This window comes from Panthera onca, chromosome A3 (genome assembly GCF_046562875.1).
Source record: "Panthera onca isolate mPanOnc1 chromosome A3, mPanOnc1 haplotype 2, whole genome shotgun sequence".
Lineage (NCBI taxonomy): Eukaryota > Metazoa > Chordata > Mammalia > Carnivora > Felidae > Panthera > Panthera onca.
This window is the reverse complement of record NC_138341.1, coordinates 116310164-116334750: the sequence shown is the minus strand read 5'-3', so window position 1 is coordinate 116334750 and position 24587 is coordinate 116310164. Positions and strand designations below refer to the sequence as shown.

Below are 24587 nucleotides of genomic sequence, written 5' to 3'. Positions count from 1 at the left end.
ACCCCTGCCTCAGTCAGAGCAGCTTTGCTGTGATCAATGTTTTGTATCTGCACTCTCACAAAGTTTGTGTTGAAAACAGAATTCCACTTGAGCGTGCAGAAAAAAAAAAATTAAGCTCGTGGATAGCATTTTCTAAGTTTTAAGTTTTTCTCCCAATACACAAAGCGTATGTATAGAACATTTAAAAAGTTATAGAAATACTGAAGCAGTGGAGGGTTTAAGTGAAACATCCCTTTTAAAAATGTTTGGCACCAACTACTTGTCTACTGCTTGTCTACCTAGGAAATTGGTATGGAGTGGTATCTGATTTCGTCAGTTATAGATTTAGCTATTGAAGGTTACAGCAGCCATATTGAATGGTTCTCCATAGCAGAATGTCATTACTCCTGGGTGCTCTGCCTCCTGAACACCTGGGCAAGGATTATTCACCCATTCTATAGGTAAGAAAACTGAGGCCAGAGAGGTTGAGTAATAGAAGTTAAGGTTAGAAGCCAGTTCTTTCTCTTGATTCATTTTACCACTTCAGGAAACCTTAAGATCTATCCAGTTTCTAACCCAGATTCTTCTTGGGTTTCCTTCTTTTGTCAGAATTCTAGAAAAAGCCTGTTCTGGTTTCTATAGCTCATCAGCAGGAGAGCCCTTCATTCTTCAGCTTTCAGGATCTCTGTCTTAGATCCTACCCCTGAACCCAAGGCATCCACTGAGATGGAATCAGAGCCTTGAGAGGTGCCAGCCAGAGCCCAGCTGAGCCTGCCCTATGCCTGGCCTTTCCTGCAGCCCTACTCTGAATTCTGCTGTCTGAGTCTGCTGTGATGGGCTCCGCCATCCCTGTCCTTGGTCACCGGTCTGACTTGGAGGCTGATCCTCTTCAGCCCTTGGTTTCCCCAGACACTTCAGGAGTGAGTCTGCTAACAACTGGAGCTCTGCTGGGAAGTTTGGGTGAAGTCTGTCAGGCTAAGTGGAGAAGGGATCCAGATAAAAGGAAGTGGGGTTTGGCAAGCAGTGATAGGGAGAGTGAGTTCAGCCATGGCTCTTTATCACAGCTGAGAGTTGCTGAACAATCCCTATCCCACTTTCTCAAAGCTGTAGGACTCTAAACAGGACACAGCTAATGAGCCCCCAAAGGACCAAATAAACCTGAAGTTTGAGATACGGCATCCTCTGGAAGCCACAAGGGGGACAAAGTGATAGGCTTTCAGCACCTGGTCCTGATGCCCGCATACTTGGCTCTCACCCCGATCACAGACCCACCTACAGCGTGAGCCTCTGAAATTCAGGCCAGGACAAAACTGAGTGTGGGTGGAGCCAAAGCCACGGAAGAGGAGAGGTAGTCAAAGCACCTGTAGGTGATGTGTTTTTGTCTCCACTTCTGTCCAGTCAGGGCATAGCGCTTGTTCCTCCGCCTACGGCTTAAGTGGGGGTGATCAGGGACACCACAGCGGGGTTTCTTCATCCACCTGGGCAGAGAGAGGACACACACACACACACAGACACACACACACACACACACACAGACACACACACACACACACACACACACACACACACACGTGTTGTGGTCACTGGACACTCTAGGAAGGCATTGCAGTCTAAATAGCAGTGTGCATCCTGATGCTAGACTCTGGGGCCCTGGCTCTGAGGGGTTCCCCCACAGGAACACAATAGACTGATTACTTCATTCATTCATTTACAATTGATTATGCTGACACAGGGCTGAATTAGAGCCTGGGAGTCAGAGACACAGGCTTGATGGTTCTAGCTCCACCACTAATTGTAGGAGCCCAAGCAAATGATCATTGTGAACTTCAGTTTCCTCCTCTGCCACACGAGAATCACAGCTCTCACTGTTCTTAGGTTATAGAAAGCCTCAAAGGAGGGGGTATATGTGGAAATACTCTGTAAATGGAATTAGATCACATCACTCCCTAGTTTAAAACCCTTCAATGATTTCCCCCAAACACCTAGAATAAGATCCAAACTCCTCACATTGGTCCACAGGGACGCACACAATCAAGCTCCTGTCTACACGTCAGACGACATCTTCACCCTCCTTCCCCCTCATAGACTCTGCTCCAGCCACAATGGCCTTCTTGCTGTGTCTTGCACATGCTAAGATTATTCCCACTTCAGGGCCTTTGTTCCCTCTGCTTTGCAATGCTCTTCTTCTTCTTCACATGATTTGCTTTTCATTAAGGTCTCTGCTCAAACGTTCCCCTTTAGAGAGGACTTCCCTGCCCACCCTATCTGAAATAGCTTCCTCCTCCCATCCTGTCGCTATCTGCTTATCCTGCTTCATTTTTCTTCATAGCATTAGTCACTGCCTGAAATGATATAATATATTCACTTTTTTTGTTTAGTCTTTGTCTCTCTTAGCAGATTCTAAGTTCCATGAGGATAGGAACCTTGCCTGTACAGTGGCTGACACAGAAGATGTTTGATAATGATTTGTTGAATGAATGAATGAATGAATGAATGAATCAGAACTACCCAAAAGTAGCATGGCATAGCTTGTAAGACAGCAAATTCCTTTTTGCTATAGATGTTCAAAATGTGTAGGATTGTAGGACTGTAAGACTTAGAATTCTCTGCAGCATTTAGTGTGTTGTATTGTGATTTTAAATCTATTAGTCCATTACCTTTAATAAATGGCAAATTCTCTGAGGACTGGAATGTTATTATATTCATCATTGTGTCCCCAGAAGCTAGTCCAGTGCCTGGAACTAAGTAAATCCTGATAACTGTTTGTTGTCAGGTTAAGTTACATTTCAGGAATAGTAAGTCTGGGACATCGTTTAAAAAAAAAAAAAAAGGCCAGGGTAGGATATTTTAAAAGATCATGGCTGATTGGAGCCCAGGTCATCCTTGCATTTTATTTCCCTGTGCTGGCCCAATGACCAACTCTAGCTTGAAATTGCTGGAGGGGAAAACAGTCTACCTCATGTACGGTTGTTGAAAGCAGTTGTCATTGGCAATATAGAGACTATTTTAACCAAATGTTTTTTAAAAGCCCCCTGAGGGACTTAACCAGGTCTTACTCATCTTTGCATGCTTCATATTGCCTAGAGTGCCTGTACTCAGAAATGAATAATAAAAGACATAATAATAACAATATCATGTATTTGTATAAACATTTCTAATTGTTACAGTGTCTGTGTTCTTTTAAAGAAATGTTTTGATTCTTGAAACAACTCTGTGAGGTAGCCAGAAACTATTTATCCTCAATTTTGCAGATGAGGGAAAAGACACAGATAAATCAAGTAACTTGCAAAATATAGCTTTGAGGCAGGACTGGAACTTAGTTGAATGAATAAATGAACTAGTAATGAATGCAATTTAACAAACAAAAGCAAACAAACAAAAGCCTGTGCTTAGCACAGGTTTGGGTTAGAGGATATGTTGAATGAAGGAATGAATGAGTGGTGAACAATGTGTAACATTTCCCAAGGTAGGCACTCAAAAATTAGTACTTTAAAACGCTAATCTCGCTTTCTTTCACTGACAGTCCTTGGGAAGAATGGGGAGCTACCTCTGCTACAGCAAGGCTGAGCTAGACCTGAAAGGGCCCCCAGGGAGGAAAGAGGCCCAGAGAAAGGCAGTGACTGCCCAAGGTCACAGAGCTGGAAGGGAAGCTAAGGTCTCTAAACTCTACCCCCAAACAGCCTCCCCACTCAAGTCTGGGATTAAGCATGATCGCCTTCTCCCTTCTCGTGCCTCCCAAACAGCATTCCCCCCGTCTTCCTACAAAAAAGTGGGGGCAGAAATGCAAGTGGGAAATGCCATCCTCCTCCCTCAGATCATTCCGTCCACCTGCCACTCTCTGAACCCTGTCCAACAGGCCTGGGGCTTTCTGGAACAGAGTAAAACCCAAGGCCAGGTGGTGCCTCAGCAGAGACATCAGTGCTCCTGCTCCAGGACGCACTGCCATGAAGCCTGCACAAAGCCCTCAAAATAACCTCCACTTTGAAAGGCGGCCGGGCTGTCTTCAACCAACTCACTCACAAGGCCACACGAGGCCACAGGGCCAAGGCTTCCACTGTCCTCACGATACCATAGCAGCGGTCAAACATATTGTCTCAGAAGTTCACAATCTTGCAGTCAGAGAATCCGAGGAATAGAAAATGTTCCTACAGAATTATAGGATCGTAAAACCCCAGACTCACCAAATGTTAACAGCTTAGAATAATGGGATCTAGAATCTGAGAGTCGTAATCCAACACCCCCCTTTGTAACTGAACAAGCTGGGACCCAGAGAGATGAATCTCTCAAGGAGTGAGTGACTCACCCTCCGGGGGCGGGGGGAGGATTGATCCTGGATCCACAATCAGCTGGATTCTCTGTTCCCCACCCACCACCTCCCCACACCCCCTCATGGGGCCCTGCTCCCTGCTTCCACCTCTGCTCGGGACCCCACCGCTCACCGCCTCCTTGGGAAGCTCCCCCGGCTCTCTGCCATGCCCTCACTGTAGCAATGGGCAATGGCTTTCCTTCAGCTGCTTTAATGACTTTTATGGCTATTTCCTAAACAAATGTGAGGATACTTAACTCTCTCTGATCTTCAAACAAACAAAAATTCACCCACCTCCAGCTACCTTCTATTTGTCCTTCACTGATAGGCTTCTAGAAAGTCTTGCCTACACTTGCCATCTCTACTCATCATCTCCCCTTCCGCCCCTTGCAGTCTGACCCTGCAAGGGCTTCCTGGCTGCTAAATTCGGCTGACACTTTTGGATCTCCTAAGTGATCACTCTGCAGCAGCCGGCCCGCTCACCATCCCCGCTTCTCTACCCTGACACATAGCCCCTGGCTTCCTCCACTGCTCTGGCCGCTCTTCTTCAGCTTGCATCTTGAGGATTCCATTCTCGGCACCCATCCCTTCCTCTTCTTCGTGCTCCCCCCTGAGTAAATGTGACCGTCCCCATGGTCTGGCTCATTTTGTTATTACTTCCTAAGTATCTCCCTGAAAACAAGTGTTTCCTGCTGAGTTCCAGACTGGTGCAGCTAGATGATTGTACTTTTCACGATGCGGTGAGCCTCTGGAGGGGAGAGATCGTAGGATCCTGTCCAGTGCCTGGCACACGTAGGCATTTAGCAAATATTTGATAAATGGAAAAAGTGGAACAAGAGCCACCAGCTCATGATCATTCAAGAGCTCTTTGTATCAGGTGAGATGTGTACATCTCAGGGAATGCCAGAGGGGTGATTCATAAAGCCAAAAGTTATTAGAGTCAGAGGAGGTTTAAGACCATCTCCAACCAAACCTCTTATTGTGCTCAAAAGGAAACTGAGGTCCAGCAGGGATAAGACACTTGTTCAAGATCACACAGCAAATTTCGGGCAGAGTACCTCCCCAGCTCACATAGGAAGGGGCACCTTGGGGTATTCCCTCCCAGGATGGTCCCGCAGGAGTGAAAGATAGGAAGGTAGGATGGGCATGGTACATACATGGGGCCATGACAAATGTGAACTCAAATGTATGTCTGGAAAGTTCGAAGGCATAATGCCCTACGCGAATCTTACTCGATTGTTGTCTGATCCAACACACCGGTGACTGGGATCCCATAAAACTGCTGCATAGTGGAGACTGCTGACTGTAAGACCTTCCCTGAGTGCAGCGCGGGTGCCCGTGAGTCATAGGGAAGCAGATAGCCATATGACTTTAACCAGTTCTGAAAGACACATGAAAGAGAAGGATGCATTATGCTGGAGAAGGCTCTGTTCCACCTAGGTGGAGATTTGCCCTTGAAACTGGGATCATTTTACCGAAGGGACCTATGGACTCATGCTCCGATTGCTTCCCCCTTCATTCCTTCCTGCACACACTGGCAAATAATCTCCAGAAAACCCAGCTCTTGGTGGCTTTCTCCCTTGCTATAAAGCTGTCATTGGATCTCTACTGGCTACAGAATAAAGATCAAATTTGCATTCAAGGCTTTCCAGGACCCTGCCTCTTTACTCATTTATACAGTGGCTTCCACTGATATGTGACTAGACATGCAAGAACACAAGAATGGTTCCTTCTCTGAAGCAGAGTGACCTGGTAAAATGGGCCACCCAGAAACCATCGGGTCTAAAGTCAGAGTCTGCTGAGGAATCATGCTGTAGAATATTTACTGGCATGAGATTATATACAGTCTATTGCTAACTCCTCCAAAAGAGCAAGCCATTATAAGTATATATAAACAATGCATTACTTAATTTAAATATAAGTACATAGGGGCGCCTGGGTGGCGGTCGGTTAAGCGTCCGACTTCAGCCAGGTCACGATCTCGCGGTCTGTGAGTTCGAGCCCCGCGTCAGGCTCTGGGCTGATGGCTCGGAGCCTGGAGCCTGTTTCCGATTCTGTGTCTCCCTCTCTCTCTGCCCCTCCCCCGTTCATGCTCTGTCTCTCTCTGTCCCAAAAATAAAAAATAAAAAAAAAAAAACAAAAAACGTTGAAAAAAAAAAATAAATATAAGTACATAAATGTATGCATAGAAAAAAGCATAGAAGGGCACACATAAAAATAAAAAAAAATAATAGTATGGTTATGTAAAAGAATTTCTTGTTTTTAGAAAATATACACTGAGGTGTTTTGGCCTATGTAATGGTGCACAATGCCTGCAACTTTTTCTTAAACATATTCAGAAAAGAGAGAGAGATGGAGAGGGAGAGAAGAGAGGTGAGAGAGAAGAAACAAATGTAGTAAAATGTTAGGAATTGGGGAATACAGGTGAGGAGTGTTCAGGAATTCTTTGTCCCATTCTTGAAAACTTTTCTGAAAGTCTGAAGTGACGTCAAAATATTTTTTTAATAAAAAAATAATTAACCATGAATAGCCTCTGTTATAGTATCATGGGGGAGAATTTCTGTTTTCTAAGTTTTACGCATGGAGTCATTTAAAAAAGGGAGGAACATTTTCAAAGGGCAAGAGCATCTGAAAGTAGTTTGGATGAAAAAGCTCACACAGACAATGGCTCCGAAGGACAGCAAAGTAGAGATGATTATTCCCACTGACAAGCATGAGGGAAGCCTGAAGAAACCAGAGCATGAGGAAATATATGTGGCATCAATTGGAAAATGAAGAAAACCTCCATGGGTCTACTGAACCCACAAGCATTTACAGAAACACTCCTACGTGCTGGTCTCTGAGCCACATAGAAGCTGTGGCCCATCCTCAGAGGATTATCCCGAACACCAAGTGATTTAATGAAGGAGAAAGAACTTAGGAAGCGATATTATTCCCTTTGTAATTTTTGCTTGTTTCTATATGAACAAGTCTTATTGTGGATGTGTCTGTTATTACAAGTCAAAGCAAACCATTTTGGGAAGGAAGTAGACCAGAAACTATAAATAAGTTATTATTTATTTCATCTAAGGTGACTAACATCTTTACTGCCTTGTGATGAAATGCATTTGACTGATTAAAAATAAAACACAACACTAAAGCCTTAACATCTACAACAGCGCGACAACTTAATGTCTTTCATATTGAAATCCAGAACATGTTTTTTGCTCCAAATTATGGCAAAGGATATCAGTACTTCTTGCACTTTTCCAAACACTGAATCTCTTTTATGCTTTTGTGCGTTTTCCCCCTGTCCCTGGGATACTCCTCAGGCAAAAATCTTTTCATTGTTTTAAGGTTCAGCTCCTAAGTGACCACTTCTAGAAGACTTCCATCACTCTCCAAACTAAGCTATTTTCTTCCTCTTTTGTGCTCCCTAAGTCCCCTATTATAGATAGTATAGATCTTACAATGTTGGGCTCTAATCATGACTTCACGTGCCAGACTCTGAGTGCCTCAAGGGAAGGGTCTGTGTTCTACCCATCTCTCTATATCCAGTGCCCAGAAGTGTGTGACACACAGTAGCTGCTCATTATGTCTGTTCAATAAACACTGTTGGGCACTTCCTACACCCTACGCACCTTGCAAGGCTCTGGGGATATAAAGATGCATTAGTTGCTCACAGACCAGCAAGTAAATCCACCATGAAAACGTAGCTCTAAAAGTCAGGTATGTACAGGGCTTTATGGGAGAACAAAGGGGAGGTGCCTTCTCCACATGGGGTGGGGATAGGGAGAGAGGGGAACTCAGGGAAGGCTTCCGGGTGGAGAGGGATCTGAGAAGTGTTGAGGGATAAAGCATGTGCAATGGCAGGAGGTGTCAGGAGTATGGCACATCCTGATTTGTGTTTCAAATGACGGGAATTGGGGGGAGGGGAGCGTGGTGATGAGAGGGCTGGAAAGTAGAGACATGGAGGGAAGCAGTATGCAATGATCTGTTTATAAAGTGGGCAAATTACAGAGAATCACTTGTGAGTTGACTGTGGCCTAGGATCAGCCAAAAAGCTCAAATAAATCATCTAGAAATGGACATGACAGGGCAGCTAAGTTACCCATTGATCATCCAGGTCTCAGCTTCTACTCCCAGATTAAATTATGTCATCAAAGCATTACATTCCTGCACCACATCCTCCCAGCCAGAATGTCATGTTATGTTCCCTGTCTTTATGGAAACCCCAATTAAGTATTATTGGGCTAAGCATCCAACTCTCTTGGCTCAGGTCATGATCTCGTGGTTGGTTCCTGAGATCGAGCCCCAAGTCAGGTTCTGCCATGGCTGCACAGAGCCTGCTTGGGATTCTCTTTCTCTCTCTCTCTCTCTCTCTCTCTCTCTCAAAATAAATAAACTTAAAAAGACATGAATTATTGGGTTGAATAAATAGGGCACATAGTGGGAAAGAGGCACCTAGTTCTGAGATCGAACAGGTAAATTGAACATCAATTTCCTTGTTTGTAAAATGTAAACAATAATTCCTCCTCCACAGGATTGTTATTAAGGTAAAATGAACAAATGCACTTGACACATAATCATGCAAAGGTGTTAGCTATTGCTGGGGATGGTGTCTCTATTATCTTTTGTAAAATCGAGGTAGAAAACTTGGTCTTTGACTCCTTTGCCTTTTGAAATCTAGTCACTACACCCTCCCACATTCTCCCTGGGCCGAGAGCCAGTCCTGATGGTCCTATGGAGGGCAGTGTGTCTGTCATGGTCCAGTCTGCTTGCTGTTAGGTGGCCTATGGATATGACCATCTCTCACACAGCACCGGGAGCACCGCGAGTACCGCAGGCAAAGGACTGACAGCTGACATGAACTGTGTACTCTTCACCCTCACTTGGCTTTCTTAGGCGCAAACACAGCTCTTCCTGTCAAGCTTTAGCTTTAGGAAAATGTTTTCCCTATGGAGATTCTTTTTTTTTTTTTTTTTAATTTTTTTAATGTTTATTTTTGAGAGAGACAGAGTATGAGTAGGGGAGGGGCAGAGAGAGAGGGAGACACAGAATCTGAAACAGGCTCCGGTCTCTCAGCTGTCAAACAGAGCCCAACGCAGGGCTTGAACTCAGGAATGGCAAGATCATGACCTAGGCTGAAGTCAGACGCTTAACCGACTGAGCCACCCGGGAGCCCCTTCCCTATGGAGATTCTGTATGCTTTCTGGTTTCAGAAAGTGGACACTGCATCACCCAGTGGTTTCTCCTCTTGGCCTTTTCCCCAAAGAATCTTTCAACCAAAAGTATGGCTTAAATATGGAACATGGCTATGCTTGGAAGTAACTTACTTTCTTAATCTTTTTCACCACAAGTTTTATTTCGTCCTTAAAAGTCTTACTTAAAAACCTTGTTTCAACCTGTACGCTGTCTCAAACCCTTTCAGAAAGAGGTGTGGTACAAATCTAAAATAAATCAAATTCCTTCTTATCTGTGGAGTCTATTCTCTAGAAATCCAACTAAAATGAATTATGGCATTTGGGAAATGCGTGGGAATTTTTGGACAGATACTGCTGAGAAACCAAGCAGCCAACTGAGGATTTTTTTGAGCACCCACCTCTGAACTAGCACAGGAATTAAGAATCTTCTCCCCTCCTGCTCTCATTACTGTTTATGGCCAGAGATAAGGAACAGGAAACTTTTGGCATAAACCTACTCTTAAGCCTTTGAACACTTTGGGGAATTGAAAGTAGCTTCTCTTCAGTAAAGGGCAACCTGGTTTACCCAGCTCCTTTTCTGGGATACACAAGCAAGGAGTGGCTCAGAGCCAAACAGGATGCGCTATGAAGGTCACAGAGTTTAGCTCTGCAGCATCAGGAGATGGGATCTAAGGACTCTGGTCCCAGGCAAATGTCCGGGTCAGGACCAAACACTAGAATGGATCAGCCTTCTCTAAGTTCTGCTTCCCTCCCAGGTTCACTGGGAACAATCCTCAGAGCTCAGGGGCAGACCACGAAGAAGGGAAATGGGAGAGGGAGGGGCTGGTCATTGACAGCTCTAAGCCAGGGAACAGAGCATTGAGACTGGACCTGCATGTACATGGGAGAGAGGCTAAGAGGCCAGGGACCAGACAATTCGAACTTCTGCCACTGAACCCAGTCTTTGCAATGAACTCACTTGCTCTGTGACCCAGGAAGTCCTCTGGCTTCTCTGGGCAGAAGCCCCTGATGTTGATGCAAGTCTTCTATACTCCAGTCATACCAGTTCCAAAACATTCCCTGCCCTTGCATACTCGCAAGCTGTTCCTGCTGCCTACAAAACCCATTCTCTTTATGCACATTAGCAAACCCATCCTTCAAAGTCTAGCTGAAATGTTACTTCCATTGGTAAACCTTCCTTAGCTCTTTGCAGAACTAGTGGGCACCATCCTTACTCCTGCACTGTTTCACTTCTCTGCCACTCTAAATGCAGCTACCACAGTGCACCTACCTGTTGGTTGATATGTTTTCCCCACTAGACTGAGTTCCTGAGGAGCAGAGACTGTCATGTTTATTCCTGTATTTGCTACAGTACTTAGAACAGTGCCTGGCACAACAGATCATCACTGGATGAATGAATGAACCAACAAACGAACAAACAGTGGGTCCAGGAGGCATTGCCTGGGTACCAAGGAAGGGATTTCATCCTGGGAAGGCTTAATGAGTAATACACATGAAAAACCCCAAGCACAATTCTTGGTGTCTGTTAGAGGCTGAGAAAAACATTTGCTGAAATTCAGTCTATTGTGGTTTGACTTCTTTGCTTGATGAGGCAATAGGGCTCCATTGTCCTATCTGAAAAAAAAGAAAGATAAAATCCACAAAAGGAAAAAAGCCCCATTCTGTTTTAAATACAATGACCTACCTTCCATCTTTTGACACCTAGATCCATTAGCCAATCACCAGCTGTGTCAGAAGTCTGACCTTTATAGCTCAGTTAACCAACTCTAAGATGTCTATCACCCTTTAAGTGCTGAAAGAGGTGTAAACCCAGAGGAAAGTGAGAAAAATCTCAGAGTGCGAGCAGGGACCAAAATAGCTGGGCTGAACCAAAGATGTAGAGATGGCAGACAATACGTGTGATTGGTTTGCTGGCCAGAAGGCGGGATTTGGGTTCCTGAGAAGCCAAAGTTGAGATATTCAGTAGTGGCAGGCAAAGGAGAGAGCAGAAAATAACAAGGAGAAAAAATGTGGCCCGAAGAGGGAAGAGAGCGGCAGACAGCAGAGGCGGTGGTGACATTAGAAGAGGCATTGGAGGCAGCAAGCAGCAGATCAGCTGGCAGTGCTGCTGTTCACTCTTGGGAAACAGATAGCAGTGGGGGAGGAGAGAGAGATGGATCTGTTAAGCAGCATGGCCTTCTGGGGGGGATTCAGGAGCATCGCACCTGTTCGGGTGTGAGGCCAACCCCGACCAGTCTCCAGGTCTGGAGAAGGAATGGGAGAATGATTAGAATCAGATGTCAGATCAGGACTGCAGTGGGCTAGAAGGTATTATGAGAAAGGCCAGAGGGGAAGTCCACAAAGAAGGACCAGGAAAGAGGTGTCAGCTTTGGAAGCATGGGCTAGAATGAGGAAGAAAGAATAAAAGACTCTGATCAAAGAGTTTGGGCGGCTGAGGTCATAATTTAGGGTGATGATGTAACAGGAACAAGGCATGACCTCCACACTTACAGAAGGTCCAAGTCCAGTTCTGGACATTGTATTTGCAGAGGGACAGTGACAAACAGGAACACGACTAAGGGAGAGGGCTGGGAGAATGAAGGAAGCACTCATATGAACCATGTCCTGTTTGGGAAGATGAGGATATTTAGGTTGGAGAATGGGGAGCTGCAGGGGACATGCCAGTCTTCCTAAAGCCAACAGCTATGGAAAGAGAATTATTCTGGCTAACACAGACGGCAAAACTAAGACCAGCACAGGAGATTATAGGATGTAGAACTTGACTCATTATAGGAAAGAACTTTTAAACAGAGATGTTCTGATTATAGCAACAACAGTAATGCTGTCATAAGAACACCAACTATGTACCTGGCATTGCGCTAGGCATTCTAGAATGCAGTGACCCCATGAGAGAGGAAGCCCCCCTCTCCCCACCCCTACCTCCAATTTGCAGAGGAGGAAACAGGTTCAGAGAAGTTAAGTAATCGTTCAGAATCACAGAGCTAATAAGTGGCAGGATTCAGACGCAGATATGTTTGAAACCGAGCATTCCGTATTGTCAGACAACCAGAGAGGCATTTCTTTCCCCTCCCAGGATGGCCTACACCACACTCCTAAAAAGTGATGCCCTATCTCACATCCTAGTGAACTCCATACCCTTCTGCCGTGACCCCTATGCCGTGGGGTACACCACCGTGTACCCAGTTATCCAACAGAAGCCTTATATGACCCATGACTCCACCCTCTCCTTCACAGCCCACGTCCATCTTCTACCAAAGAACTACTGGTTCTACTTCCTAAACATCAGAAGTATTTCTGTTTGTTTGTTCATTCGTTCATTCATTCATTCATTCATTCACTCAGTATTTGAGGACCTATTTTACTATGTACCAGGCACTGTGTACTAGGCTCTGGGATGTGACAGCAAACAAAAACACTCTTGTTCCTTTCTAGTTACAGTCTAGTGGAAGAACCATCTGGCAATAGTGCTATGAAAAATAAAGCAGGTGGAGGAGCTAAGAGGGATGGGACAACTGTTTTATAAAGGATGAAGGGAAGGTGGCCCTGTAGAAGTGACATTTGAGCGGGAGACCTGAAGGAGGTGAGGGAGTTCCAGGAAGAGGGCATGGAAAGTGCCATTCCCCGCAAGGCTTCAAGGACTTTCCATCAAGAGCTTTCAAGGGCAGGGAAACCAGAGATCTTTGTCAAAGGGGACAAAGTTTCAGAGACGCAAGATTAATAAATCCTAGAGATCTGTACAGTATAGTGCCTATAGTTAACAATACTGTACTGTATACTTTAAACATTTGCTAAGAGGGCAGATCTTAAGTGTTCTTAGCACAAAATAGTAATAATAAATAATGAGGGCAGGAGGAAATCTCTGGAGGGGATGGGTTTGTTTATGGCATAGGTTGTGGTGATGGTTTCACAGGTATGTATTTATCTCCAAGCTCATGAGCTGCGTATATTAAATACGTACGGCTTTGGGGTGTCGATTATACCTCAGTAAAGCAGTTTTAAAAAACAAAGAGCTTTCATGACTTGGCCCCTGACTACCTCTGCAACCTCTTTTACCATTCCCCACCTAGCACTCTGTGTTCCAGTGTGTTCCGATCCTTCTCTGGAAGGATCCTTCTCTGGAAATGTTGTTTCTTCTATCTGAATCATGCTCCTCTCTCTGGGGAGGCCTTCCATGACCTCTGAACTTATCACATTTCTTATCACACAGTGTTGTAACCACATGTTGTGACTTGTCTCCTTTTCTTGATTATGTAGTGCCTGAGGGCAGGGCCCATAGTCGGTCTTCTCCACTGCTGTTCCCTGACACCTAGCACAAGGCCTGGTTTGGAGACATCTTTATTGAATGAAAATGAGTGGAAGTGTTCGGGGAGAGGGAAAGTCATCTGGTCAGAACTTGCTGTAGAACAGGATTTCTCAGACTCAGCACTGTTGATAATTTGGGCCAGACAATTCTTTTTTGTTGGGGTGGGGGGTGGCGTCCTGTGCTCTGTAGGATGATTAGCAGAATCCCCAGTTCCTTCAACTAGAATACTAGTAGCACCACCTCCTTGGCTGTGACAAACAAAAGACGTCTCCAGACATTTCTGAAAGTCTCCCTGAGGGGGGCAAAATTGCCCCAGATTGAGAACCACTATTATAAAGATTCCCATAGGGGCACCTGGGTGGCTCAGTTGGTTAAGTGGCCAACTTCAGCTCAGGTCATGATCTCACTGCTTTGTGAGTTCGAGCCCTGCATCGGGCTCTGTGCTGACAGCTCAGAGCCTGGAGCCTGCTTCGGATTCTGTGTCTCCCTCTCTATGCCCCTCCCCCACTCATTCTTTCTCTCTGTCTCTCAAAAACAAATAAAAACATTTTTAAAAAGTGCATATTCCCAAACCTGAACCTAGACCCTACTAAATCAGACTATGTGTGGCTGGAAACTGGGAATCTGAATTTTTGAAAAATGAGCACTTAGGGTGGTTCGGTTGCCTGCTAAAGTTTAGAACCACTGCAGTAAGGACCCATCACTGTCAGGAGTGATGAGCCTGTGCCATGAAAGAATGGGTATGCTGTGTGCACTATCACCTCTAGTGTAATAAGGCAGGAAGTATGTCACCCATTTAGAAAAGCCTTCTATTAAAATTAGCTCAATAGCCAGCTGCTGCTCTCTGTGCCTCAGTGCTGCCATCATCTCTGGGTCCTTCACCTGCCCATCTCGTTGGCTAACCTTAACTTCAGGGTTCACCAGCACCTCAGCATTGAGATTCCATTGTGTTGTTGTAGATTGGCATCAAGAGTGGTCTAAGATCAGGGTGCCTGGGTGGCTCAGTCAGTTAAGCGTCTGACTTTGGCTCAGGTCATGATCAATCTCATGGTTTGTGGATTTGGGCCCTGCATTGGGCTCTCTTCTCTCAGCACAGAACCGGCTTAGGATCCTCTGTCTCCCTCTCTCTCTGCCCCTCCCGCACATATCCTCTCTCTCTCTCTGTCCTTGGGCAAATGACCTAACTTCCTTAAGGTTGATTTTCTTCATTTGTTAAACAGAGGATAATAAAAGAAGGGGTGTGTGTGAGGAGGATTCAGTGAGATGATACACTGGCAGGTAAAATAATGGCCCTGCAAAGATGGCTACATCCTAATCCCTGGACCTCATGACTATGTGACCTCACATGGCATGGCAAAGAAGTCTTTACAGATGTAATGAAGTTAAGGATCTTCAGGTGGGGAGATTATCCTAGGTTATTTAAGTGGGCTCAATGTAATCACAGGGTTCCTTGTAAGAGGGAGGCAGGAGGGTCAGAGTCAGAGAAGGAGAGGTGACAACAGAAGCAGGTGTCAGAGTGGTGCCATGCTGGAAGTGGCTGCAAGCCAAGGAACGTGAGCAGTCTCTAGAGGCTGGAAAAGGCCAGGTAGGAATTCTCCCTAGAGCCTCCAGAAGGAAGCCAGCCCTACAGAAACCTTGCTTTTAGTCCTGGTAAGTCCTGTTTCAGACTTGTGACCTCCAGAACTCTAAGATGAGAAGTCTTTGTTGTCAACCACTAAGTTTGGTGGTAATTTGTTCCCGCCGCAACAGGAAACTAATACGTGCCTGCGAAGCATTTAGCAGATTCTGGCAGATAGTAAGCATCCTCACAATGGTGTTGTCTGTGTTCTTGCTCCCACACTCTCTTGCAAGAGATTGGCTACCATCTTTGGTCACTGCTGACAGCCCAAATCATGGGGTGGTGATGCCTCAGAGATGAGCCCTACCATCGCGTCAGTTCCCCCCAGCTCCTGTCTCACCAGAGCCCTGCTTCCTCCTTCACCCACACTGCTGAGCTCCCAGCCCTGCTGCGGAGCCCACCTCAGTTGTGACTAATTTTTTAAATTTTCAAAATTGAAGGTTTAACCATTCAGGTATCTAGAAAATGCACTGGTCAACATACTCTGAAACCATCTGATTTAATATGCTTGTTTTGCAGAAGAGAAAAATAAAATCTGAAGGGAGAAATGACTTCAAAATCACAGAGCAAGTTGATAGAGGAAATGGAGCCTAGAGTCCCTGCCTCCTAGGGAGGGTTCTCTCTGTCATGCTACACCCTCCACGCTAACTCTGGTTTGCCTCCAAGCACTGTCTTTTTTTTTTTTTTTTTTTTTTTTTTCACTTACAGCCAGTCTAAAAAGGGCCATCAGGATCGCCCACAATGCCCAGCTTAGCTTCTTGACAAACACCTTAATGGCGTGCGTTGCCTCTTGGCTGCCACCAGCTCTTGGGTGGGTGGTAAGTGCAGTAGCGGGAACTCCCTGGCGCTCCGCTCCGTGTCCTTGGCCCATTCCCAGGAGGCCACCACAAGCCAGACAATCACCATACCCAGGGAGATGACACATTTGGGGTTTTGGGTCAGCACTGGGATATCCAAGTTTTCCAATTCTGGAGAGGCCTCCTCCCGAGGCCAGGACAGGGACCACACTCTTATTCACTCTCTGAGAAGGGAGGAGGCTTCATCATCCTCACCTTTTCCAGAGCCTTCCTGCCAGCCTGCCACAGTTTTCTGTCCCCTGGGGTTTGACGTACTGATGAGTTAAGAAAATGGAAGAGGGAAGATAAAGAGCGTGGTCAGGCCTCAGTTTTTCAGCTGTAACAGGTAGATGACTGAAGTAGATTGCCGCTAAGTCATTATATAAAGTATGAAATACATAATAATTTTAGCTTGACTGGATTGAGTGGGGAGCCTGTCTTCTGGCTCCTTGCTGCCAGTTTTAAATCCAAGCTCCTTAGCATGGCACCCAGTATGCTTCACAATCTGACCCAATGCACCTTTCTACCCTTTTCTTCTGTCAGGCATGTCCTACCCTTTTACTGCCCACCCCAAGGATACCTACTGTAGCTACTGACCTACTTGTGTGGACTGCATACATCCTGCAGTTTCCTCTCTCTGTGCCTTCCCTCTGCCCTCTGTAGAATGCCTTTCCCACATGGCCTGTCCATGATGAGCTATTAAATATCCACCAAACTGCAGCTTGAATGCCACTTCACCGGGGAGGGCTATCCAAGGGTGAGTGGACTTCTTCTGGCTCTCCCAATGGCATTCTATGTACCACTCACTCACAGCATCTTTCACATTACATTATAAATACTGTTTTATGTTCCTGTCACCCCCCCCCCCATTCACCCCAGAACTCTGCAGCTTACACCCTGGTGGGGGAGTCAGACAAGGAAGACGAGATGTTTCACTGACTGGAATGAAGGAAAGGGAGAAGGCACTGTGTTTGACAGGAGATACAGACTGTGATGTGAGGGATGGCTCTTCCCTGAGTATCTGGCATCTCTGTGGAGATCTGTGTTTGGGTAGAAGAAGACTGGGTGCAGGTGGAAGAATGAGCATCCCCAGAGAAAGAATATTTTACTGAATTCCTGAGATGGGAAGGAGCCTGCACATTAGAGAAAGAGAAAGAAGGCCAGGGTGGCCAGAGTTTAGTAAGAAGATGGTCTAGATAGAAGGAAGCTAGAGAGGTGGGAAGGACTCAGTCATGCAGGTCCTCAGAGGCCTTATGAAGCAGCCCTGGTGGATGCTGGATACAAGGGGGTTCATAATACTGTTCATTCTACTTTCATATGTATTTGAGATTTTCCATAATAAGAATCAAAAGGAAAAAGGGATAGTAGAGTACTAATAGTACTTTAAAACCCTTCACCCTAAAAGCCATTTGAAGCAAGGTGAGTGTGGGAGGAGCATGATCAGATTTTTTGTTTAAAAATTTTTTTATTATTGAATATTTCCAGCACTCAGAGAGGGATAAAATTATAAAAACAAACCATGGATAATCGCCACCCAGCGATTTGTTAAATCTTTGTTAAATCTTAGCTTTGGCCATATTTGCTTCGGATAGAACTGACCCCTGTGTAGATTTATTTTTAAAAGGTCATTCTGGCTGCCATTTGAAGAAGGATTAGAGGCAGGCAAGAGAGGCTGAGCAGGTGGGAAATTTCTGAAGTCCAGACGAGGTATAACAGAAGTTCAGACATGAAGGAGGCAGTGGAGGTGGGGAGCAGTGGACACACAGAGGATCTACTTGGGAGGAGGAATCACTGGGGCTTGGGGATTGATTCTGTTGAGGCAGGTGAGGCAAGAAAGAGTTGACAGATGACCCCCATCTTTGTGGCCCAGCACTTTTGGGGCACAGAGAACAGTGTGCCCATGAGTGTGTGTGGTATAGAATTGAGTTTTAAAATTATTATGGCTAACAAAAGTTGTTAATCGACCTTGTTTTTCTCTACCTACTTGGTTATAACAACATGTATGATCTTTGAGAGAAAATGTTGCCTTTTATATATATGGCTTTGCCATTCTCCTATATGTCATTAAAGCCTAGTTCAAAGTTGCCTTTCAAAACAAATGCATGAGATAATGATGAAGGAAAACTAGCAAAGGATGTGAATGGAATCAATCTCAAGGTCCAGAGAAACCAAAGCTTTTGTTCCAAAATCCCTTAGCCAGGGAGGGCTGGAGCTGGGATTCGCAACTTTTATCCACACACGATTCCCTAAAACGGGTACACAGATCTGAGTTATGTTAGGAAAAAGCTAAAGGCATCTGGGCTAGAGCCAGCTCCCAGCTGGCTCAGGAACAGGCCCCAGTCCCTCCACCTCTCAACCCGGCTCTGAGCAGGTCACTTCTCTGCTCACAGACCTTTAATGACTCCCCTCAGCCTTTGGACAAAAGCCAGTTTCACAATCTGCTTTCAGCCTCCCTCTGTCCAGCCTCTTCTCATACACTCTTACTGGAAATAGCGAGTAACTCGATGCCTCAGGCACATCTAGTTATCTGCTGTTTCCCAAACATGCCAAGTGCTTTTGTGGAGCCTTAGTTCCTGGTTTTCCTTCTGTCTGGACTGCCCCCTCACTGTTGTCTGTCCTCCTCCCTCAAAGGTTCATCTTTAATACCAACCTCTTTCTAAAACATTCTCTCTGCGAGCCTCATCTCCTTCCCATTTTGTGGTCCCCAGCCCTTATTTATTCCTCTGGCATGTATTCATTTATTCTTCAAAAAAAGGTACTGACTTTTGTGTACCAAGCATTATTGAGAAGCTGGGGGGGGGGGGGGGGTGGTGGGGCACAGACAATAATATCAATTTAAAAATACTTAGAATGTGCCAAGAATTATTCTAGACACTGGCTGCAATCTATTAAGATCAGGTTCCTCTCATTTTGAGTCAAACTATACCATATTATAAGGCTAGGCATGTCCTAAGATCAATCAACTTACTTTCCTTTGCTACAAAACCTCTTTCAAGGATTGGAGTGGGACAAGCCTGAAAGTGGAAAAGATTGGCTTAAAGGCTATTGTGGTAATCTAGAACAAGAACTCAGACCAAGGACAGAAAATCAGGCTTCTAGTCCTAGCCTTACTGTTTATTAGCTACATGTGGGTCCCTCGACAAGATGTGTACAGGTCACACCATTTCTCTTAGTTTCCCTCTGCTCATCTATAAAACGAGGACAAGATTTTCCCTAACTCATCCATGGTGTTGTTGCCAGGATCAAGTGGGACCACACACATGACAGCATCTGGAAAGTGCAAAGCACCTTTCAGATAAGAGACTGTTAAAGTAATAGGAAAAGCCACAGTAATAATAAGAAAATGAATAAAAAATTCGGCAGACTAGATTCAGATTAGGTAAAAGGAAGAACTTCCTAACAGTGAGAATTCTTTTTTTACAGATAAAAATGAAGATAAACTGGGAGGCTGTGATCATATTGGAAGAAATTTTTGGTTTGGGAATGTGTTAGTACTTCTTAATAGGCCTTCCCCACCACTAGCCTCATCCAGGGCTCTGACATTCATTGACTATATGTGTAAACCAAAGAATGCTTTCCATCCACCCAGAGTGGATCCCTCAAAACTGGTCTAGAGGGCAGAAGTCCATTATGCCTTAGATCCAGGCATCACACTTTGTTACTTGTGTGGACCATGCTGATCAGCTTGTCTCTTTCTGTCTGCACTGACCTTCCTCAGAATCAAACTGGAAAGTAGGAGGGCCAAAACATTATTTGTAGGGTATTCTACTCAGCTAATAATAAGAGAAAGAGATGCTTTAAATAAACCAAACACAGGAAGGCAATTAGAGAATCAGAGGGATCCCCTGATGTGCAAAATACAAAAGAAAAACTCAAGAATGCAAAGGAGGAAACAGACTGAATGAGGTGGTTTTTTTTTTTTCATTTTGTCTTTTGGTAATGAAAGATCAGAGATATGAAATCAAAAGTCAAAGGTAGTGAAAATGCTTTCAACTAAGAAGTCAGGAGACCAGGTCAAATTCTGAGTTCTGAATCATCTACTATCAGAGTCTGTGTCCTTGGGCAACTCAGAGCAATTCAATAAGTGTCCATGAAGTACTAGTGTGTGCTTATTTGGTGATGTCTAAGGTCACAGCCACCTTTCCATGCCTCTCTATTGTATGTCACTACCATTAGATGACAGCCTACTGAGCAGGTTATGAAAGAACCCAAGGGTGAAATTGTGGGACCACCTGCCAAAAGGAATAACCTCTATTTCCAATGAAGGAAGGACAGGTGGGCAATGAGTCCTGTCCCTAAGAAGCATTTTAGAAGGGACCTTGAGACCTACCTGTCCATAAGCATCTATTTCAGATCCATGTAACTCTTTTGGCACAAGGGATAGAGTAGAATCACTGAATGAGTAATTGAGTAATTAATGATGACCATTGGGCGGTGTATTAAATCTAAAAACATAAAGCATTTTTAGGCCCTGCCTAAGAACTGCAACTTTTCCTCCCAAGTAATGTTTAAATATTTTTAAAAATTTTAAATGGGTGTTGCCCTGAAAAGAGAGAACTAAATAACTAGAGAAGTCAGAGAGTTTCCTGAAGAAGCAGGGCTTGCTGAAACTTTATTTATTTATTTATTTATTTATTTATTTATTTATTTATTTATTTATTTTTGAGAGAGTGCGTGCAAGTAGGGGAGGGGCAGAGAGGTGGAGACAGAATCTGAAGCGGGCTCCAGGCTCTTAGCTGTCAGCACAGAGCCTGATGCAGGGCTTGAACTCATGAACCACGAGATCATGACCTGAGCCAAAGTTGGGTACTTAACCAACTGAGCCACTCAGGCATTTTGTTTTGTTTTGTTTTGTTTTTTTCGGGGGGGGGGGGTGAAACTTTAAGGAGAGGTCATGGATGAGTGGAGATACAGATGCAAACAGCTTGTGCAGATGTGAAGAGAAACATAGGTAGTCTGTCTTAGGATAAAAGAGAGACAAGCTTGTCTGGAGTAAGAATGTATACTGATGAGCAGTGGGAAAGGCAGCTTTCTAGTGAGGAGGTAGTGTGGGGTCAGACTCCAGAGGCTTTAAAAAACAGAAAGAGGAGTTAAACATTATATGCTGGGTGAAAAGCAACTGTATTTCTGTAAGGTTTCAATCATGTGATCTACTAGTGTTCAACGAAGGAATAATTAGGTACAAATTGTTGAGAGAAGCAGTGGATGTAATTCCTCTATCTTTTAGAAACTTCTGGACAATATATTAGACATTGAAAATGGAATCATCATGGAATTAAGGGTAGTGGGTGTTTGTTTGTTTTTAATCAGGGCCTGAGAAGTCACTTAAAGATAGGAAACAATAGATAGAAATAAAGGGTCACTTCTTGGAATGAAAGGAAATTAAGAGTTCAGGGGGCCCCAGGAGACCATGCTGGGACTTGTCTGTTTTAAATTTTTTATAAGTGATCCAGAAGTAGAGCAAAGTGAAAATTTTAAGACTGCAGATCATCTTAAACCCTTTCAGGCAGGGAAATGCTCTGCCAAAGGAGAGAGAGCTGAAGGAAGGTACCGAGTGGGATGCAAAATGGCAGATAAACGTCAATGTGAGGAAATGTAAGGTAATGCACTCTGATAAAAATAATCCACGTACAGGGTGTTGGGCTCCAGGCTATCACTTCTGACCCAGGAAAGGGATCAGGGAACTACTGCAGATTGTTTCCTAAAGGCATTGTCCTAACGTGTCCAGGTCAGGAAGGCTGGCAAATGGATAGGCAGAAGCAGGAATGGACCTGAAAACCAAAGAAGAAATCATCCTTCCTTTGTGCAAGACTAAAGAGTCCCACATTTGGGACAGTGGTCAGGTTCACATCTATTGAAAACTAGGGCCCAAGGATATCTAAAAAAAGGCAACTACAATGACCCAGAGGATGAATGTGGCTGTTCTATGGATGGCTGGTCATAAGGGGGAAGCTTAAGCATGAAAAGACAAAGGCTAAGAGAGGTGGAATAATAAAAGCCTATAAAGCTGATAAGGATAAGGTGTGAGTACACATAACCTTTCCTCCAAATCCTGACATATTTAAGAAAATAGTCTCCTCTTAATGCTTGAAATATCACAGGAATAAAAGAGTTTCAGAGTTGAGATCATCTAGCCCTATCTCTTTATATTAGAGATGGCAAAATTCAAGCCTAGAGAGGGCAAGGAAATGGCCCAAGGTAAGAAGCTACCAGGGGCCAAGGTTAGATTAAAGCACAGGCCTCCTAAATCCCAGGCCAGGGTCTTCCCACCTCACCCTTTGCATTCAGGAAGACTAAGGGAATCCTACTTTTTTAGAGGGCATAAACAAATTTATGAAATGCATTACTTTGAGATGTAATAAAGCTGAAAACACAAACAGGCTAGGGAAAGTTTCCACTAAAAGTCAACCAGCAATGACAAGATCTTTGAAACACAACTACCAACTGTGGCAAAAGAGACTTTTTACACACCCTAATTTTTTGGAATCATGTACCCCTTTGACAGTATGAAGAAATCTAGGGATTCTCTCCCAGAACAATACATTTGCATGCACAAACACAATATTGCACAAAATTTCAGGCCCCCTGAGTCCTATGCCTAATTAAGAATCCCTGTTCCAGCACATTCTTCTGAACAGACTTCTTGCTTCAACAAACACACTCCATATCTCAAGCTAAATGAGGCAATCACTCTAATTTTCCTCAGCAAAGAACTACTGTCTTAAATTATTACTTATCACTTATTAGAACTGCAGACCTCCAGGTTGGAAGATACCAGAGAATTTACCTAATCCAACTGCTCCCCACCTCCTCTGTGATATAGAATAGTGTCATGGTTAAATATGTAGGGACTAGAGTCAGCCTGCCTAGGTTAGAATTCCAACACCATCACTAGATAGCTGTGTGACCTTGGGCAAGTTACTGAAGCTCCCTGAGTTAGTATCCTCATCTGTAAAACGGCGGGTGTGTGTGTGTGTGTGTGTGTGTGTGTGTGTGTAATAATTACAACTATCTTATAGAGTAGTTATGAGGATATAAATCATAGCTCCAGGCCTGGCCCCTAGTGAGTGCTCAGTAAATGCTAGTTGGCATTATTATTATTATGCATGTATCCATCCAATCTCCTCATGGAGCTTTTGCTTGCACATGTCAGTGATGAGCGGCTCGCCGCCTCCTAAGCTGGTTGAGCAGCTCTGATTGTTACAAACTTCTTCTAATATTGAGCTGAAATTTGTCTTCTTGCAGCCCCTACCCCCACCCCTGTTGACCCTAATTCTGCCCTGTGGGGCCACGCAGAGCAAGTCTATCCTTCCTCCACGTGACAGCCCTTCAGATACGAAGACAGTGATCTAGTCTTTCCCCCGCCCTCCCGTCCCCCACCCCCCCCATCCTCTCTTCTCCAGCTTGAACATCCTTGGTTTCTTCTCCCAGCCCACAACATACTGGCTGCGCTTACTATTTACTCCGAGGCGTTGTACGGTTTCCCTCACACATAGTCATGCAGGCCACACACCCCACCGCCACCACAACAATCCCGACCCTCCCGCTCCGCCCCCGCCCGCTGCCCCTGCCCGCGGTGCTGAAGCGCCTCCCGGCCCCGCGGCCCTTCCCGGCCCCTGCCCTGGGTCCCCCCTACCCCACTCCCGGCCCAGCCTCGGGCGCGGACCCCCGCGCGCCACCTCCGCGCCCCCAGCGACAAGAGTCGCCCGACCCTGGCCCGGCCCCGGCGCCGCCCCCCGCCCTGCCCGGAGGCCCCGAGCCCGCGACCCGGCCCGGCGCGCCAGCCCCACCTGCCCGGCGAAGGGCGCCTCCGCCTCGGCCGCCCGCGCCGCCGCCGCCGCCGCCGCCGCCCGCGCGGCGCCGGGGAGGCAGCAGAGCGCGGGCAGCAGCAGCAGCAGCCGCCCGGGGACCCGCCAGCGGCTCCAGCGCGGGGCCCGGCCCGGCGGCGGCGGCGGCCCCGGCACGGCGCGGCCGCCCCGGCTCCTCGGCATCCCCGCGGCGGGGCCCGGCCGCCCGGCTGCGATGGCGGCGGCGGCGGCGGCGGCGGCGGCGGCGGCGGCTCCGGCCGGGTCCTCCCGCTGCAGCCGCTGCGGAGCCGCCGAGTCACGGCGCCGCGGACACGCGCCCGGCCCGCCTGTCTTCGCCGCCGCCGCCGCCGCCGCCTCGGTCGCCAGCGCGCCCCCGCCTCCGCGCGCCCCGCCCCGGCGGGGGGCGGCCAGGGGCACCAGGGCAGCACCCGGGCTGGACCGCGGGGGCGGCGGCTCCGGGCCACCCCTGGGGCACTGGCCGGGGAGCGGCGCCAGGGAGGGGTCTCAGCGGCCAGAAGAACAGCTCTGGAGGGAGGGTCCAAAGGGATGGAACT

The 24587-nt window shown here is 46.0% G+C and overlaps 1 protein-coding gene across 2 annotated transcripts in view; it reads right to left on the bottom strand.

Moving 5' to 3' along the window:
* The window catches only part of MMP24 (matrix metallopeptidase 24), a 45138-nt gene extending 20922 nt beyond the window's left edge, over positions 1-24216 (bottom strand). Inside the window, exons 1-3 of one of the 2 annotated variants that reach the window (XM_060616361.3) lie at positions 24016-24216; positions 5518-5666; positions 1341-1457 (exon numbers count right to left, since the gene is read on the bottom strand). In XM_060616361.3, coding sequence (XP_060472344.1) covers positions 1341-1457; positions 5518-5666; positions 24016-24216 — 467 coding nt within the window. Of the gene's footprint in view, positions 1-1340; positions 1458-5517; positions 5667-11152; positions 12232-24015 lie in introns of those variants that run through there. The other variant, XM_060616369.3, reaches the window with a different exon arrangement.
* Between the last annotated feature and the right edge of the window lie 371 nt (positions 24217-24587).